The sequence below is a fragment of the Palaemon carinicauda genome, chromosome 18 (assembly GCF_036898095.1).
Source record: "Palaemon carinicauda isolate YSFRI2023 chromosome 18, ASM3689809v2, whole genome shotgun sequence".
Classification (NCBI taxonomy): Eukaryota; Metazoa; Arthropoda; class Malacostraca; order Decapoda; family Palaemonidae; genus Palaemon; species Palaemon carinicauda.
Window position 1 is genome coordinate 86,814,677 of NC_090742.1, and position 19,362 is coordinate 86,834,038.

General features: G+C 41.4%; 2 protein-coding genes across 5 annotated transcripts in view; one reads left to right on the top strand and one right to left on the bottom strand.

The window, feature by feature from the left end:
• The window catches only part of LOC137657926 (LIM domain kinase 1-like), a 431,530-nt gene that overhangs the window by 70,499 nt on the left and 341,669 nt on the right, over positions 1-19,362 (top strand). The window lies entirely within an intron of this gene.
• Positions 3,968-19,362, bottom strand: part of LOC137657927 (LIM domain kinase 1-like) — a 47,082-nt gene continuing 31,687 nt past the window's right edge. Inside the window, exons 3-4 of the mRNA XM_068392623.1 lie at positions 12,521-12,629; positions 3,968-4,130 (exon numbers count right to left, since the gene is read on the bottom strand). Of these exons, the coding sequence (XP_068248724.1) occupies positions 4,097-4,130; positions 12,521-12,629 (143 nt within the window). The 3' untranslated portion in view covers positions 3,968-4,096. The remainder of the gene's footprint in view (positions 4,131-12,520; positions 12,630-19,362) is intronic.

A 19,362-nucleotide genomic window follows, 5' to 3' on the forward strand; every position in this document is an offset into this window, starting at 1 on the left:
AGAGAGAGAGAGAGAGAGAGAGATTTTATTTAAAGAACATGTTAATGCTATGTTTAGAGAGATACAGAAAAAGAGAGAATTCTTATTTAAAAGAGCTTGTTAATGCTATCTTGGTTTTCTTTGCTTCACTTTTTTCTTTCTTTCTGTTCATCACGCTGGCCCTTCTCACAAATGATCGTTGCCAACAATCTCTTTGTCCTTTATCCCTATCAACAAATGGCGTTCTCTCTTTTCCAGGGTATTGCTACGATGTCTTGTAATAATGGTGATCCCCTTCGATGGTTATTTGCTTTAATGGCTGCCTTCAGCTTGATGATCCTCGAGATCATAGGCCTATTCCGGCCATATTGTTTAGACATACAGTATCACTCACATGCACACTGCTCTCATGTTATTCTATAATTTCTTGCTTCAATTCTAATGAAAGAATTGCCTTCTTCCTGTACTGAAACTTAGCTTCTTAGGCACCATGATTATAGGTAAAATCAAAAAGGAAATGTGAGAAAAGGAAGAAAATAAGCACTGTTAATAACAGACCAAACAGAGGACAACCACACGATACACACAAGAACAGAGAACTGAGCACTCAACGCTCAATGGCGTAATGTTTACTTCGTGTGTCGAAATAAAATTCGGGTGTAGAGTCAAAAATTTGCTCGAATTTTACTTCGGATGTTGGAAAATTCGGATATAGATACGTTCGGATGTAGAGGTTCCACTGTACAGTCACACCCCCTTCCTTCAACATCTCAGCTTTCACACCATCCATACCAGATGCTTTTCCTACTCTCGTTTCATCTAGTGCTCTCCTCACTTCCTCTATTGTAATCTCTCTCTCATTCTCATCTCCCATCACTGGCACCTCAACACCTGCAACAGCAATTATATCTGCCTCCCTATTATCCTCAACATTCAGCAAACCTTCAAAATATTCCGCCCACCTTTTCCTTGCCTCCTCTCCTTTTAACAACCTTCCATTTCCATCTTTCACTGTCTCTTCAATTCTTGCGCCAGCCTTCCTTACTCTCTTCACTTCTTTCCAAAACTTCTTCTTATTCTCTTCATATGACTGACCCAGTCCCTGACCCCACCTCAGGTCAGCTGCTCTCTTTGCCTCACGTACCTTGCGCTTTACTTCCACATTTTTCTCTCTATATTTTTCATACTTCTCTATACTATTATTCTGCAGCCATTCTTCAAAAGCCCTCTTTTTCTCTTCCACTTTTACCTTCACTCCTTCATTCCACCATTCACTGCCCTTCCTCATGCTGCCTCCAACAACCTTCTTGCCACATACATCACTTGCAATCCCAACAAAATTTTCTTTTGCTAACTTCCACTCCTCCTCTAAATTACCAGTTTCTCTTACTCTCACCTCGTCATATGCCATTTTCAACCTTTCCTGATATTTACTTTTTACCCCCGGTTTTATTAGCTCTTCAACCCTCACTAGCTCCCTTTTATATCCACCTACTCTATTCCCCCACTCTTTTGCTACAACTAATTTTCCTTCCACCAAAAAATGATCAGACATACCGTTAGCCATACCCCTAAACACGTGCACGTCTTTCAATCTTCCAAACATTCTTTTAGTTATCAACACATAATCCATTAATGCTCTTTCTACTACTCTTCCATTTGCCACTCTTACCCATGTATACTTAGAGTATAGCAAGTGATATTCCCATGGCATGTAACCATGAGGAGATTAGAGTGAACAGGAGAGGGAATACCTGTGGGGCTGTTGACAGGCCAAGGAACAACACCTTGAACTTGTAAGTTCTCTCTCTGAAAATGAAACGCAGGTACTTCCTCGATCTTGGATAGACTGAGATTTGAAAGAATGCATCCTGTAGATCTATGGTTAGCAGGAAGTCATTCTTTCTGACTGCCTGTATCACTTTGCTAGGGGTCTCCATCTTGAACCGAGTTTGGAACACAAACTGGTTCAAGCAGAAAAGGTCTATGACAGGTCTCCAGACAATTTCTCCACTCAGAAAAGGTTGCTGAAGAAACCCAGGAACCCGCTGAAGACTTCCTCTATTGCTTCTTTCTCTAGATCAAAGAAATTTTTTCTCCAAGAGCAGATCTTTTTGGGACCCCATCAAATACAACGATGGGATCGTCAGCGTCCAAGTTAATGGAGGGCGATAGTTGTGAACAGAATGTAATACCCTGAGTGAAGAACTACAGTCAAGGTATCTGTTCCAAAAAACTGCGACGCTGACCAGCAACGTTGCAGGCATCTCCTTACAGGTGGTAAGTGGTGGGCCCTGCCGTTCCTAACAGGCACGTTAACGTCCTTGAATCTTGCGACCAGAGGGATGTCCCATGCAGCAATAGGAAGTCAAGTGCTCCAACTACCTTTTATAGTGCTGGTTACTATCTGGTTCGAATAACTGATGGCAAGGAAGAGCTTGCTTGAAAGAGGAAGGGATAGGCATTTGTTGAGGAGCTGAAAATTGAGATGCTGCAGCTCTTCTCTGGAAGGAATCTCTGAGCCCTATGCTTTGAAAACTTCTCACTACATCTCTTTTTGTTTATTATGCAGTTTCCCCAAATAAAGTCTGTCTGATGGAGGACAAACTCTAATGCTTTTGCCCCCAATCTGACAAGTGAGAGATTTATCTGAAACTGAGAAGTATAAAACTGCTTCTGACCAATAGTCTAGCCAGGATTAAGTTTGAAAAGTAGACACTGGTGCTGCCTCTAAATTCTGAAGCTCTGTAGCAGAATGGGAGGCAGGAAAATTATTCAAGTTCCTACAGGGCATGACTGGTATCAAATTTGCAATGTTCAGGTCAATGGGAAGCAGACTAGGATGTGCTCCAATATGCACATAAAATTTTCTGTTTTGATAAAGCCCACAGAGAAAGATAGGTCAACCGACTAGATTGCAGGGAGCTCTCTGCACCTGAGATTTGTTTGTTAATCAACTCCAAAATGTCTTCTGCCTGCTTAGAAAATGGGACATCAAACTTATGGCAAGCATTTTGTGGTTCCAGGAAGAAACTCATCTATGAATTCCTGCTTTATCAAATGGGCGCCATCCTTTATTATAGGCGCCTCTGGAAATTCCAATAACGAAGGGTCAAACGGTGAAAAATCAGGGCTCGTCAGAAGTTTCTTTTTCTTGCCCTCTTTGGAGGAAGAAGCAGAGAAGGAACGATCCCTTTTAGCTTTCTTCTTATGACAGCTACTGAATTTCTACCATTGGGAAGATGACCATTCCTTACATATCTCACAAGGGGAAGAATGAAACAAGTCTTACCTTGATATGTAAGACATACATAAAGGGGATTTACCACCACACGACTCATGAAGGTACCATAAGGACAACCTTCAAAGTCAGGGAAGATTCTCAAACATACTTGAGAAGCACTTGTGATACAAGGACTGAAAAGGAAAAGAACTAAAGCACAGCGTGAACAGCAGTTGAGCTGATGCCCATTCAGTACAACGAGCAAGAGTGGAGTGGAGATCGAGCTGCAGGCTCCTAAGAGACTGCCCAGGCAAATGGGATCATTGGGCAACCATACTATGTTGCCAGTCCCACAGGATTTCCTTAATTCTGGTTGTAGCAAAACAGTAACAAAGTGTAACCATATAAATGACGAGGGTTAGTATTACTGTAGGAACAAATATTAGTTCAAATATAAAGAAAGTAAACCCCTAACTCTCATACTATTACAGTCAAACTAACAGACCTTAAGACACTGACAGTATATTCAAAATTCCTTAGTCCTCTTTCCCCATGTGTATGGTAAAAAATATACCTAGATGACTATCTTTTATCCATTATGTCTTATTGACAACCTTGAGAATACACCAAGGAATAACATAAATCACATAAGTTTGTCAGTAAAGACAAATACTGTATGTACAATATACCGAGACTAGAAGGTAAAACACTAAATCATGTATGCTGACCAAATAACAAAAGCCAGATAAGGTAAATACGGGTGCAAACAGTGAAGATTTTATCTGACAATGCAAAATATCAGTAGTACTGCTTAAACTTATTGTCTCAATATAACACTTCTACTCTGGGACCATGCCATGCAGCTACAAGAAAACCACTATTAACTTGTATTACTTACTGCTGTAATCTTTCCTTGAGAGATGGAACGCTGAAATATAGAGCAATAGTTAGTAGTCCCCGTTAGTTATTTAAATATCAGCCGTTTTCCTAATAACTCTCAAGGTAGAATCTATTATCAACAACAAAAATATAACTTTACAAAAAATCACTATCTCATTTCAATAAAATGGTTATATTAATCAAAAATAGAAATCTGGTAACAATACAGTAATGAATCTAGTATGAAATTACAATAAAAAGCAATACACTACAGTTTGCTACCAAAATCTGGTGAAAATAGAAAATACCTTGGAATCCCCAATGTAAGTGTATGTTAAAAATATTTCCAATCCTTTGGCATTCAATTTAATTTTCTTATACTTTAGATTAGTTACCCAAGCAGACCTTAAATTTTGGTTATCGTAAGCAAAAACATCTCTTCTCCTACTCTATTAACCAATATAATGCAGTAGTGGTCAAAAAATTTCATCACAACCAGCAATGATGTTACTATATTACAATTACAGTACAGTATGTATAACTGGAATCCTGACTTAATTCTTAAAAAGTAAAGTTAATAAGTTTTACTATAAACACAAGCAAAAATTAGAACAGCAAGCCATTTTATTAAAAGCTATAACTATCTAATACACTGCCCTGAAAACATTAAAAACTTTAACAGTAACAGTCAACTTCAAAGGTATATTTATTAAGTCTCATTAATGTGTCTTTTTCTTCTTCTTCTTTGTCTGTAACATTTCCAGTATATGGAAATGTTACACGTTAATCTCCACTGGCCAAGCAAAAATTAGAACAGCAGACCATTTTATTAAAAGCTATAACAATCTAATACACTGCCCTGAAAACATTAAAAACCTTTTCAGTAACAGTCAACTTAATAAATATACCTTTGAAGTTGACTATTACTGTAAAGGTTTTTAATGTTTTCAGGGCAGTGTATTAGATAGTTATAGCTTTTTATAAAATGGCCTGCTGTTCTAATTTTTGCTTGGCCAGTGGAGATTAAAGTGTAACATTTCCATATACTATACTTAAAACAGAAATATTTAATGAAGTAGTGAAAATAAAGGCACAATGTATTTACAAAAGCAGAACATACCTGTAATGGAAAAACTATTTCATGTATATAAAGCTACCACATTCTCATGCCGTACAATCAGAAGTAGTGATTGTTAAATGACAAGTCCCCCAACACAAAATATGGAAACCTCACTTCATTGGTTGGCATTAATGACCTTCGAAGTCAGGATGCCAGAGAACTTCAAATCATTCACTCACTGGCACGGTTTAATTTATGGAATTTGGGCTATAAGGACAGATGATGGGGCTGGAAAGGCCACTTACTGCCCAGGCACAAGTGGGGGAAACCCTGGTACAGTGCCATGAAGTAAAGTTAAAATACTGGAAAGTCAGGTTAATTATGCATTGTTTACATTCAAATCAGCTGATCAACCCTGCCTAGTCCCTCGTCAACCTCAATTCTTGGATCAAATAACTTTCTTTTTGGGCTCAGGCCATGTCGTCCTGATGGAAGGTTCCTTCAGTAGCTTCCTAGGGTATATTTGATTACAGTGATATTCCCAGAGAATTAGATTAAAGGTCTCCAGAATTCTAACTTCTGGCGCAAATATCCTTAAAGTTTCCATTTAGGATATCGCATATCAGGGGACGTATTCTTGACATGTCACATAGCAATCTGCACCCCGCATAGCGTTTACGCTTCGAGGGGGAAAAGTGGCAAGATAAAAGAGGAGCCGTTACAAAATTCTCCTCCTCCGTTACTGTTTGAATACTCAGATGACGTTATATTCGTCCGCCATCTTGGATGACATCGTATCCGCCCACCATCTTCATTCTTTGTAGCATTAAGCCGGTACTCTAAGATACAGTAAGATTGGGAGGGAGTCTGCCAAGACCTTTCCTAGACAGGAGGGCGGGTCCATCAGGACGACATGGCTATCTCACCCAAAAATAGATTTTTGGGCTCAGGCCATGTTGTCTTGATGGAAGTTTACCAGAGCAATAATATATCGTGGATTTCACAGTTGCGCCTTTCGACTTCAAGACAATCTTTCCTGGTCTTTAAGACCTAAGAGACCTATGACATTACCGCTATATGTCTTTTCTGCTAATCATGTACTATGTTTGTGCTTCCTGCCCCCTACAGGGAAGAGTCAAACTAGACTCGGGAAAAGTCTCGAAGTTGCATATTATACCAATGACACTAGTGCCATGTGTACAAATGTACACAGTGTTGATAGTATCTAACATTTACAGCAAAATTATCTTAATAATTTTTCAATCTGTTGTGAGAGGCATTTAATCCTTTTCTTCCCTTTCAGATAGAAAAAATTTGTATGTATACAGTATGTTGAATGTATAATTCCTTTACATATTATATTACACCTGTTGTCCCATTTAATTATTGACCTAATAAATGATTAAGGTGTAATTACGTCTTATTTCGCCCCACAAGTAGCTAAAATAAAACTTAGCCGGAGTCCTTTTACTTATTTTCCTAAGTAAAACTCATACTTAAAGTACTGAATTATATGAACAAAAAGATCTGGTTGAGACTTATATTTGTTCCTACACGAATACAAACTTTGAGCTTCTATCATCTAGTAAGGCACTTCCCTGCAGGGGGCAGGAAGCCCTAACATTGTTCCATGATTAATGGTAATGATGTATAACGGTATCACCAAATATTTCAGTGGTCTGGATGACCATATAGAAGCTGACCCAAGGTTGAGGCACTTATACAAACCCACAGTAACAGTACTTTCAAGTAATTCTCTGGTAAACTTCCATCAGGACGACATAGCTTGAGCCCAAAAAACAGATTTTGAAGCAAAGCGAAAAATCTATTTTTGGGTGAGATGGCCATGTCGTCCTGATGGACCCACCCTCCTTTTCTAAGAAAAGGCTTAGGTAATAATCCCTCCCGAAACTACTATATCTGTAGCACCATGCTCAATGCTACACGGAATGAGCGCCATCTTGTAGCCCTGTAATAGTACAGGAGGAAGGGTAACCTTGATAACAGCTCCCCTTCAATTTCGCCACTCTTCCCCCTCAGAGCGAAAACGCTATTCGGGGTGAAGATTGCCATGTGTCGTATCAAGTTATACGTCCCCTGATATTATGCGATATCCTTTTAAGGATACTCGCGCCAGGAGTTAGAATTCTGGAGACCTATGGTCAATTATCTATCTGGGAGTATCACTGTAGCCAAATATCCCTTAGAAAACTGTCTATAGGAAGCTTTCATCAGGACGACATGGCCATCTCACCCAAAAATAGATTTTTCGCTTTGCTTAAAAATCTGTTTTTTGGGCTCAGGCCATGTCGTCCTGATGGAAGGTTCCTTTAAGTAGCTTCCTAGGGTATATTTGACTACAGTAATATTCCCAGAGAATTTACCTTAAGGCCTCCAGAATTCTAACTCCTGGTGCGAATATCTTCCCCTTCCAAGATAGTATACGAGAGAGTTTCGGTGATTTAGGTAATCGATTCTCAATGCTACTAGGCTAGTAGCCTAGTGGCTTTAGTATACTTTCATACATGTTCCCCGCTTACCCTCGTGTATCGTTTTATTGATTCAGGCGGAGATAGATATCTCCTGGAATTACTATATGGCGGTACTTGTCTCCTGTGGAGATTTAATGGTAATCCCTCCTCCCTCTGAGTTTAGCCTAGGCTATAACCCTAGTCAGTCGTGCCTCGAGTTGTAATTCAGGCAGGACTAGGCTAGGGTTTTCTGTCCCTTCCCTGTTACCGCAAATGCAGGTTTTTGGGTTTTGGTCAGAACATCAGAGTAATTAGTCTGGTGCCGGTAGCTGGCTGGCAGGGTGAAAAGCATTCCCCTGCTGGACTAAGCTGTCGGCATAGGAGGCTAGACCTCCCTAGACCGCACCTGAAGGCTTTATATGATATTGATACCTTCTCCCTGTGGTCTAGCTGACTAGTCCTGCGCTGGCGGACCCTAGGCTTTGGAATAGACATTCTTCTGCTGCCTAAGTGACACTGGCACTGGAACTCTGTTCCTCTCTTGTTTAGGGGTAGCGTCGAGAGCGCTGCCGGCCCCTTTACTGTATTAGCCGACCCTATGCTGGAGAATAGAATTCTCCTGCTGCCTGGGATGGCTTCAATACTGGAACAAAGTTTCTCTATGGTGTGGTAGGGCCAGCAACCCTGCCGGCTCCTTCCATAACCCATAAGACCCTCGCCCCGCCCCACTCTGTCCTTTAGTGATGGCCTAGCCATCAAAAACCTTTGGCCACCGTCCTACAATCGCGCCGAATGCCGGCAGGTTGTGGGGTTGGCTCGGGCTTCTGTCGGTAGTGGCATAGCCACTCAGCTCTTCCTTATTGATGCAATGCTCCAGGATAGCTGGGCCAGCTGGGCCGGCTGCTGGCAGAAGATCCCTTTTGCTGTAGAGTGTTCTCAGTCTTCTCTTGGACTGCCATTCGCAAACCTGTGGCCGGCAGAGACCGGCAATAGTTGTGGATGGGTGGAAGCCTGAATATACATTCTCCCCTTCCATTTGAACCCTCATTCTGGAAGAAGTTAGTAAGGCAGAGCTCTTACACTATCCTTCACTCCATGCTTTCTCTCTCTCATTGGCTAGTGCCGCCGGGTTCTACCCTAACGGCAGCTGCCGGCCACTATCCTAGCCAGCAATGTGCTGGTTAGACTTGTGCGCCGGCAGCCCAAGAGTCGCCGGCACAACTGTATTGGCAGGCAAAGAGCCGGCCAAATTCAAATCACATACACTGACTGGCAAGTCGCCGGCTGGCCTAGTAGGCCGACAGCCGGCGGGCTGCAGGCGGGCTGCAGGCGGCTGGGCGTCTGCCGACCGCCGTCTATATAACCAGATCGCCGGCTGGCCTAGTGGGCGGACAGCCGGCGATCCGCCGGCGGCCGGCAATACGCCGACTGAACTGTGCCCTGGTGCTAGCCTTACCGGCAACATGCCGCCTAGAACTACAGTATATGACTATACAGTAGCCAGTATATTTGCAATATAGATCATACTGCAAACAGAAAACTACAGTGTATATCATACAGTAGCCTAAATTTTCCAACATACTCTGTGTAGCCATGCGCAGCCTATTGTTGAGACCATACAATATGAAGAAAGGAAGTTCTTTCTATAGACTGATAAATGATCAGTGATAATGATCCTCAATCTTAAACCTTCTGGGAACCAGAATTAAGTTACACTTCCAATGGGCTTTCTAAAATAGAATGTCCCTTGGTTTTAATTTTGAGGGAGGTCACAGCAATTGGCTGGGCAGGAAACACACGTATGTGTCTTTCCTATTTCATTTCTAGCCTATCTATCCTAAGCTATATGCAAAACAAAAAATATTAATTATGATATCAGTATAGTTTGTTCAGTGAGACGAACAACCGTATACTCATTTTATTTTCCTCTCTTTACAGGAGGAACACCCTAAGTGCCGCACCATCTTCTGCAACGTTGAAGAGCAAGAGCTTCTGCGGCCATGAGGTGTGCAGGGCGCACGCACGCTGTTCCATCATCAAGGGACCTCTGAAGTATTGGGACCCCCAGATTTGTAATGTTTGCAAAGCCTTGGTTACTGAGGCTTTTGATGACCCCAAGTCAGCGGAGTCAAGGGATGCAGTAAGAGAAAAGCTGCGTAGATGGGTCCGTGGCTTCCAAAAGAACGCACGGGGCCTTACCTTCCGAACGAAAGAATGTGGGCCTATCTTTTCCCTAAAGCATCTAAGGATGCTGTCATACCACAGCCTGGCCCAGAGATCCCTTGCGTCCAGTTATCCATGGAGTCGGATGTCTCGGACACGATGAAGGACATCCAGCTAGACGACAGGATGTCAGAGGTGTCAGAAGACACTGAGAAGGACCTTCTTGCAGGAGGTCAAGAAGAGGAGTCTACTTTTGGCTCCTGATACCGAGGAGGAGGAAGTAGAGTTGGCTTCTGTTTCGTCGGTTCTTGCCCCAGAACCAGTACCCTCGACATCTACTGCTCCTCCACCTGATGACATAGGGAAGACTCTGTCTTCCATCATGTCAATGATGGAGAAGATGCAGAAGCAGAATGAAGAAAAGGAAGCTGCAATGAGGTTAGGAATACGCCAACTTGCAGCATCCCGTGGGTCTCACAAGAGACTCAACGTGAAGGAACTTCCTTCAAGTTCTGATGTGAACCCGTGGAGGCATGCGGAGTACATGCCCCTGACAAACGGGAAAATCTATATCTGAAAAGCTGGGATCAGTCCCCATCGAGGAGGTGTAGTTTTGGCCCAGCTTCGAGTCTTATCCAGACTGCTTCGTCCATCTGAAGGCGGAACCAGCGTCGAAGGAAGAGACAGAGCCAAAATAGGTCATAATTTTTTACCATTCCAAAGCTCAGGCTTTGTTGGCTAGTACCTTGAAGGAGAGGGGCTTCACTAATTCCAAGGTGCTAGCCCTGAGTAAGAAACACCCTTCCTTTCTTGATTCAACCACTCGGGCCTTCCCCTTCATGGGAAAAGGGTACAAGGCCATATTAAAGGCAATAGCAGCAGGGAAACGTTGCCCTACGCTCGAGGGTGTAGACCCTTATCCCTAGCTTTGCCTATGGACCAGAAGTACTGAAAGGAAGTACATCTTATCTTCTCAGTCGGGAAGTTGGAGGCAGATATTGCCGGACGCCAATTCGGCGAGAACCTCCCTAAGTTGTCGGTGTTTCTCTTGCGCAGGGAGCAAGAGACTAAAGAAAGGCTTGCCGCTTCTATGTCCCTCCAGACTACCTTGGAGACAATAGTAAGGGACCCTAAGAACCCGGATATGTTTATGGTTGTGGCCAAAACACATTTGGCTACTGTAACGAAGGCCCTATAGGGCTTCGTTAAAGCGAGAATGCCTTGTAGGGAGTTCGTGTTCGCCTCGGCTGCAGTGAGACACGAACCCAGGAAACTAATATCTTCCAATATCTGGGGAAAGGACCTCTTCCCGAGTGAAGTGGTCAAGGAAGTAGTCGACAAGGCCGCCACGGAGAATAGGAACCTTCTCCAAAAGTGGGGCTTGTCACAAAAAGGAAGTCTTCCCCGGATGAGGGTCCCCAATCAAAAAGGAAGACAAAGAGGCCAAGGTTGTCCTCTCGCCGCGCCAGATAACAACAGCAAAAGCAACAACAACTTCCCATAACCGCGGTGCCCCAGGTGGTGGCACAACCTCAACCCACTTACCAGTTGGTACCCCCGCAGATGGTAACACAGTCACCAGCCTTTACTCCAGCCTTTGAGAGACAGTCCACTACCTTTCGGCCGAAAGGTAGAGGAACATTTAGAGGTTCCTCTAGACGCCCCTCAAGAGGAAGAGGAAATAGGGGAGGACGCGGTCAAGGAGGCAAGTCCTCCGGTCAACAGCAGAAATGAGATGCTTCCGGTAGGAGGAAGACTATACTCATTTCGGGATCGTTGGCCCTTCGATCCCTGGGCCCCTCTATAATGTGCTGTGTATTAACAGAAACCTTATTGACTGGCACACTAGAATTGCTAAGCACAACTTAACTGTTATATCATCATGGCTTGATAACTTATCTATTTTTTGTTTAATGAGCTAATGTTCTTATAAAACGATGAAAAAGTATTAAAAATAATGATAAAATATAACATTCCACAATGGATGTCAAATTCTTCCTATTTTCTTCAAAGTCACCAGTAAAATATATTTCTGAATGGGAAATAACTTCAATAATCATAAGGATTATAGTTTGCTGCCATTTCTACATCATAATCCTTGCAAGCAATTTTAATGAACAAATACAACTAAGACTACATGTATTTCACAAAGTTCTTACCTTTCACCTCCAAATTAAAATCAGGTATACCTGGCTAAAACATCAATAGATTACAAAGAAAAAAATCACATTACTAACTACAAGTAAAATAAGCAATAGTGTATGGCATATGAAAAAACTACTGCATTATACTAACATGAGGGATTATTTCTACATGATTAACAAACGTGTTTGGATCAGTCAAAACAAAATCACTTCTGAAGGCAGCTACTTTTCATACAACTTCAGAATACTTTAGATATGAAATTAATTGTTTCTTGGAAATCAACATAGAAAATTCCACATATTAGTAACAAGACAGTTTACTCTGCCATCCTATATTTCAACAAGTGATTTTAAAAGAATTCAAACAGTTGCCAATAATATCGCCATATTCTACTTCTGTCGAAAAATCATATGGTCAGAACACATTTCTTTCATCCTCTTATCTTTTTTCAGGGAAGTGTGGAACTTTTTTTTTTTTAAAAAGAGGGTGAGAGAAGAAAATCTATTACAAACATATAACAAAAATACCAAGTTCTTTTTCCACTTAACATGTAAGAGAATTAAGTTAAAGAAAATAGCTGTTATGCAAAACAAAACTTACTCTGCAATACGTAAGCCTCTGTAATTACTTAAGCCAGCCAACGGGAAGCCCTTCCTAGAGTCGACACTTAACTTGATCCTACGTTGGTTAGCTGACTTAGCAGGTAATTCTGAAACATCACAAAATTCAACATAATAATATACAGTACAGTATCACAAATTTAAATCTAACCTATAAACTACCATATACTACTTTTAGCTTAAAATAAGAGGAAGACCTTGGCAGACATCATACAGCTATCTCAACTTAAATGAAAAGTATCAGATTACTCAGTGATGATTACTATTCCTCAGTGAATGAGAAAGTAAAACATAAAAGTCTTTGGCTATTCTCAGCATTAGTAAATCCATTTAAAAAATATTACTACCTATATGATCGGAGATACCCAAAGTTTAAAAGATGAGATTTCCAGTTATCTCTTTTGTCTTACTTGTGTATGGCTATTATCAAATATTTAATAGTTTCTTCAGTGCATCTAACATTCTGGTATTTAGTTGCCTAATTAAACTTCCAGCTTTTAATACACTCTTCCTCTCTAAAATCCTTCTAAGTTTTTCACTTGCAGATACAGTCAGCCCTTAGCATTCACAGGTTTGACATGCGTGAATTTTATTATTTGCAGGAAGGCACAGGAATTCCATAAAATAATAATTTGGGGTATTTTCAGGATTCACAGTTATATGTAATTACTGTATTACATAATGGCTTGAAAATTCCCTCATACATATATAGCAATTTATTATTACTTTATATAGTAACTGAGAATGCTATATTGCCTTTAGTCCTATACTGTATAGCTAAATATTTTGTCTCTTCATTTCAGGTGATTCAAAGTTTGAGAAATGGAGAAATTATCTGGTAATTTATAAAAAGTGAACAAACTGAGACATATTGGCATGTGCTGGCTAAGAAAGACAGGAAAATCATTATGGCTTATAAGACTACATATTCCAAATGGATCCATTGTAGCTCAATATGAAGAAGTAGTGGCAGACTTATTGCTGATAGCAATATACAAAAGAAATAACCCAGTCCAGAATAGGAGGATCAAAAGTTGGAAGCAGAAAGGGATGAAGGCGAGAGTGTTCAGTAGTAAAGCGATAAGACCAGAGAGGAGATATGTAAATGGAATATCATAATTGCTTGAAGAGATATGGGATGTTATGAGAGAGATTCTGATACCAGCCACAGCAGAGGTGTGTGAGAGGACAAGTGGTAAGAAGCAAATTGAAAAAGAAACACAATAGTTGGGTTGAGAGATTCAAAGAGCTGTGAATGAAAAGAGATTGGTAGCGATTTAAAAAGGGCTAAGCCAGGACAGTGTTATGAGATGATGGGAACACTGGAGGGAGAAAAGCTAATCTGCAGAAATGAGAAGAAAAGACAGGCAGAATGTTGGAAAACTAGGAATTAAAAATAAAAATGGAAATATCTTAATTGAAAAAGAAAAAGTCAAAAGACAATAGATAGCATTTTTCACAACTATCTAATACTGAGAATGAGTATGAAGAACTGGAAAAATGTTCCTCCAGTAGAAGGACCAATAGCAAACACCAGAAAAAGTAAATTCGAGAATGCTATAAAGGAAGATTAAATAAAGCTACAGGAAAATCAGAGGTAACAACAGAAATAATTAAGTTATTAGGAAATCTAGGCAAAGCATGGGTGACACACTATTGGAAAAGATCTGGGATTTAGAGGTAATGCCAAGAGACCATAAAGATAGTTGGATGATTAAATTGTCTTTAGTAAATTTTGACTGTCCTCTAATAGTCCAAAATCAATAAGTTTTGTACTCAAAAAAAATTTATTTTGTACTACAGTGAATATAATGTCTCTTTTTTTTCCTAAATAGTTTTATGACCGAGTGTGCCTGTAAACCTTATTTGTAAGATTTGACGGTTGTGATGATAAATTAATATCCACTTTGATAAATTATGTATAAATTCATCACCATGTAATTTGTCATCCTATCCTCTCACTGAATTATATTTCTGTAAGCTAGTACTAAAGGCTGTATTAATATTGATGTAATGTATTATAAATGCATGATATTGGATAATTGGAGGGGATGGATAAATTGAATTTCCTTTAATTGATCATCCTATCTTTCTACTAAAATCTTTTTTTTTTTTTTTTTGTCATGAAATGACATATCTAATAATAGGAATTGTGTAGATTTGGTATAGGGCATTGTTGCTAGTCATGAGACAATTTTGAGATGGACTGAAGAGCTAGTGGGGGGAATGTGAAAAAAAAAAAATTAGACCATTCCAGTATAAGAAAATTTATTGACTGTGACTTTTTACATTTTCTTTTTTATTTCTGTTAACTTGTGTTCTTGTCAATCTACATTGTCTCAAAACTTCTTTGTTTTGAAGAGTAACGGCGCCCTGCACCCAGTAGAGAACTGCAACGAAAGCAAGCACAACACAGTTTGCTCTGCTTGGGAAATAACGGATTTTGAGCAAAGCGAAAAATCTATTTTTGGGTGAGATAGCCATGACATCCTGATGGAAGGTTCCTTTAGGAAGCTTTCTAAGGGATATTTGCTACAGTGATACTACCAGAGAATTAACCATAGGTCTCCAGAATTCTAACTCCTGGTGCGAGTATCCTTAATATATCTTTAAGGATATCCCATAATATCAGGGGATGTATTTTTTGATACGACATATAGAAATCTTCACCCCGAATAGATTTAACTCTTTGAGGGGGAAGAGTGGCGAACGAAAGGGGAGCCGTTATCACGGTACCCGTTGGACCTCCTCTGCGTACTACTACGGCCCATCATTCTAACTTGCACTTAAGCTGGAACAGCCGCAGATAGAGTAGTTTCGGGTGGGGGTCATTTAAGAAAGAAGGGTGGGTCCATTAGGACGACATGGCTATCTCACCCAAAAATTGAATTTTTGCTGTGCTCAAAATCCGCTTTTTGGGCTCGGCCATGTCGTCCTGATGGAAGCTTACCAGAGAATTAACTTGAAAGTACTATATCTGTGGGTTTGTATAAGTGCCTTTACTTTGAATGAGTTCCTTATATGGTCTACCAGACCCGTATATATGACATTACCGTTATTTGTCATATCCACCAAGCTTGGAACTAGGTTAGAGCTTCCTGCACCCTGCAGGGAAAGTGTCGACTTCGACTATAAGGATTCAAAGTTTGTATCTTCATAAGGACGCCAGGGAAACTTTCTAGAGATTACCTTTTCATACTTTGGACATCGGTACCATCAAGATTTCAATTTAAAGAAATAAAATAAAACTCTGGACTCTTTTATTCGATTTACTGAGGGATAAAAGAAGACGCAGATACATTTTTCTCTTTATTTTCATAAGCAAAATAAATTGTCAATGTATACATCATAAGTACAAATCTAACCTTGCATATATAAACATCATGGTTATATATATTTCTGACCCGTAAGGGAAGAATATACATATATGAATTTATTGTAAAAATGCCACTCAAATGAATGTGAAGCTAAACCTGTCTAGTTTCACTCAGATGTTGGATATGCTTCAACACTGTGTTCAAATGTTCACACAGCACTGGTGTTATTGGTTAGATTCTGCACCTGTATAGAACAGTTTATTAATCACCATAGTGATTTTCACTCTAAGGTATTAACACCTATGCACCCGATGCACTGTTGAGTCCCAAAACAGTCCACTGTTCATCGCAGCACTAGATGACAGGTTTTATGACACTACCTGCCGCCACCTCAAAGTGTTTTATCTCGTGCACTTGCTTCGCATAATGTTTATAGAAGACACTGGATGATTTCCACCCAGTATATGAGTGGAGCTTCTCAAAGTCCATGTGTTGAAAGAAATTCAGCGAAGAAGCAACTTTCCTTGGATCGTGACCTGCGGGTGTGCTGTCAGGATCTGCTTTGCAAATAAAGTAGGTGAGTTTCGCTCTCAGTTGTCTTAGGGTTAAGTTTGATCCTGAGGTTTCACATCAGAAGAGCTGTCCTTCCTTGAAGTCTGAAGTTCTTCAAAGATAGACCTTGAGACACTACTGGGCATAGAGAGACATCTTCCTTCAGAGGGCAGATTCTCCAAGGATCCCACCTTTTGGTGGGCAGCTCATTTTTGGCGAGAAAGGCAGGATCAGGGAAGAGATTCAGTTCTCCCGTTTCCAGGAACTGAATATGGCCTTCATTTCGGGATAAGGACACTATTTCACTAACTCTAGCCCCTGAGGCTATAGCAAACAGAAATATAACTTTCTGTGTTAGATCCTTTAGGGTGAAATCCTCATTGTTCTGATTCAAAGCATAGTGCAAGACTTTGTCCAACGACCATGTTATGGGCTTTGGAGGGGTTGCCGGCTTGAGTCTAGCGCATGCTTTTGGTATCTTATTGAAGATTTCACCTGTGAGATCCACCTGAAAGGCGTACAGAAGAGGTCTAGTCAAAGCTGACTTACACGCATTTATTGTGGTGGAAGCAAGGCCTTGTTCGTGTAGGTGGCTGAAGAAAGAAAGACAGAAGTCTATTGATATTTCTGTTAGTTTTCTTGCTTTCACAAAGGAAACCCACTTCTTCCATGATGATTTATATTGCCTCCTAGTTGAACTTGACTTGTATTCTTCGATGAAGTCGATTTTGTCCTTTGAGATCCCAAACTTTTTCTTCGCTGCTAGGCCGAGAAAATCATGAGATGTAGGTTGTTGGTTCTCAAGGATGAAGCTTAAACAGTCGACTTCTGAACCAGTTGGGATAAAACTGGGTTCAGCAAAGGAATCAGCTTCAGTTTCAATTCTAGAACTAGAGGGAACCAATTGCTTCCGGGCCATTTGGGGGCCACTACTGCAGCTGTTCCTCTGAAGGATCTAAGCTTGTCGAGGACTTTTAGCAGAAGATTGGTTGGTGGGAACAGGTAGATCCGATTCCATCTGTTCCAGTCGAGAGACATGGCGTCTATCGATTCTGCTTGAGGGTCCTCGTAAGGGGCTACATAACGAGGTAGTTTCTTGTCGTCGCTCGTTGCGTAGAGGTCGATCTGCAGTTCCGGGACTTTTTCCGAGATGAAGGAGAATGAGTCTGCATCTGGAAACCATTCTGTCTTTATCGGCTTTCACCTGGATAGAGCGTCCGCCATCACATTGCGGAACCCTTGAAGGTGAACTGCGGATAAGTGCCATCTTTTCTTCCTTGCCAGGCGGAAGATGGCTAACATCACGTGATTAATGTGAGGTGATTTCGAGCCTTGTCGATTTAGACATTTTACTATCACCTCGTTGTCCTGGGCCAGTCTGATGTGGACTGCTCTGCGAGGGGATAGTTTCTTCAACGTTAGGAAGACTGCCATAGCCTCCAAGATGTTGATGTGAAAAGTTTCGAATTGGTGCGACCAATTCCCCTGCACTTTCATTTCTTGCGAATGGCCTCCCCATCCTTCCAGGGAGGAGTCTGTGTGTATCACCACTGATGGTTCTCAACATTCGTTGATCTCTTCGAGCATTTGATGAGTATCTTCTCCAGACTCCTGACGCATCCTTTAACTGTGCTTTTAGCACCAAGTCTGTCACAGCTGCCAACTGGAGAGAGCCCAATACTCTTTCCTCTTTGTGTCTTGAAATCCTAGTGTTGGATTAGTTTCTTGACAGATCCTGCTATCTCTCTCCTCTTCTTTAGTGGAATGGAGAGATGGTGTGACTGTAAGTTCCAATGGATTCCTAACCATTGAAACTTCTGAGCTGGAGAAAGGCGAGACTTCTTGCGGTTGATCTTGAAGCCTAGGTGCTCCAGGAACTGGATCGCCTTTCCGGCAGGTTTCAGATAAGTAGTTTTGGATGCTGCCCACACCAGCCAATCGTCCAGGTATGGTACTACCTCCGAGTCTTTCTTGGGAACACAGAACAGCCTATCCTGGAATCTGATGGACTTCACTTTCCTTATTACATTCTTGTTCAAGAGTTTTGAGGTATATCCTTCCAAAAAGGGGGTGGAGTGTTAGAAGAATTCTGGAAAAGGGGGTGGAATTTTGTTCCATTTCCAACCGAGTCCATTTGTGATTAGGCTGTGGGCCCAGGGATCGAAGGTCCAACGATCCCGAAAGTGAAAAAGTCTGCCTCCTACCTGGAACCTCTCATTGCTTAGAGGTTGCTGAGAACTTGCTTCCATGACCGCGTCCTCCTCTACTCCTTGAGTGGTTTCTTGAGGAGCCTCTTAATGGGCATTTACCTTTGTAGGGCCGAAAGGTGGTCGTGTGCCTCTGAAAACCGGGGTTAAAGACAGGTGACTGGGCCACCAGCTGCTGAGGGACCATCTGGAAGGTGGTTTGCGGCTGGGTTACCATTTGAGGCACCGTGGCCATGGTCACGGCCGGAAGTTGTGCAGGTCTACGTGGTTTCTTTGCCTTTCTGTTCTTAGGCTAGGGACCACTGTCTGAGGATGATTTTCTTTTTGAAGACATGCCCCACTTTTGGAGGAGGTTCCTATTCTCCATGGCAGCTTTGGCAATGACTTCCTGAACCATATCTTGTGGGAAAAGGTCTATGCCCCAGATGCATGATGAAGTCAGCTTCCTGGGTTCATGATTTACCGTTGGTGCGGCAAACACATGCTCTCTACAGGTCCTCCTTGACCTGACGAAGGCATATAAGTCCTTCACAAGGGTACCTATGTGGGACTTGGCTAAGACCATGTACATGTCTGGGGCATTGGTTAGACCTGCACAAATTTCCAGGCAGTTCTGATGAGACAAGAAAGCGGCAAGTCTTTCTTTAGTCTCCTGTTCCCTTCTCAAAAGATGGTCTGGCAACTTTGGAAGATTCTCATTAAACTGCTGGCCTGTTATCTTCGGATCCAACTTTCAGACGGAAAAG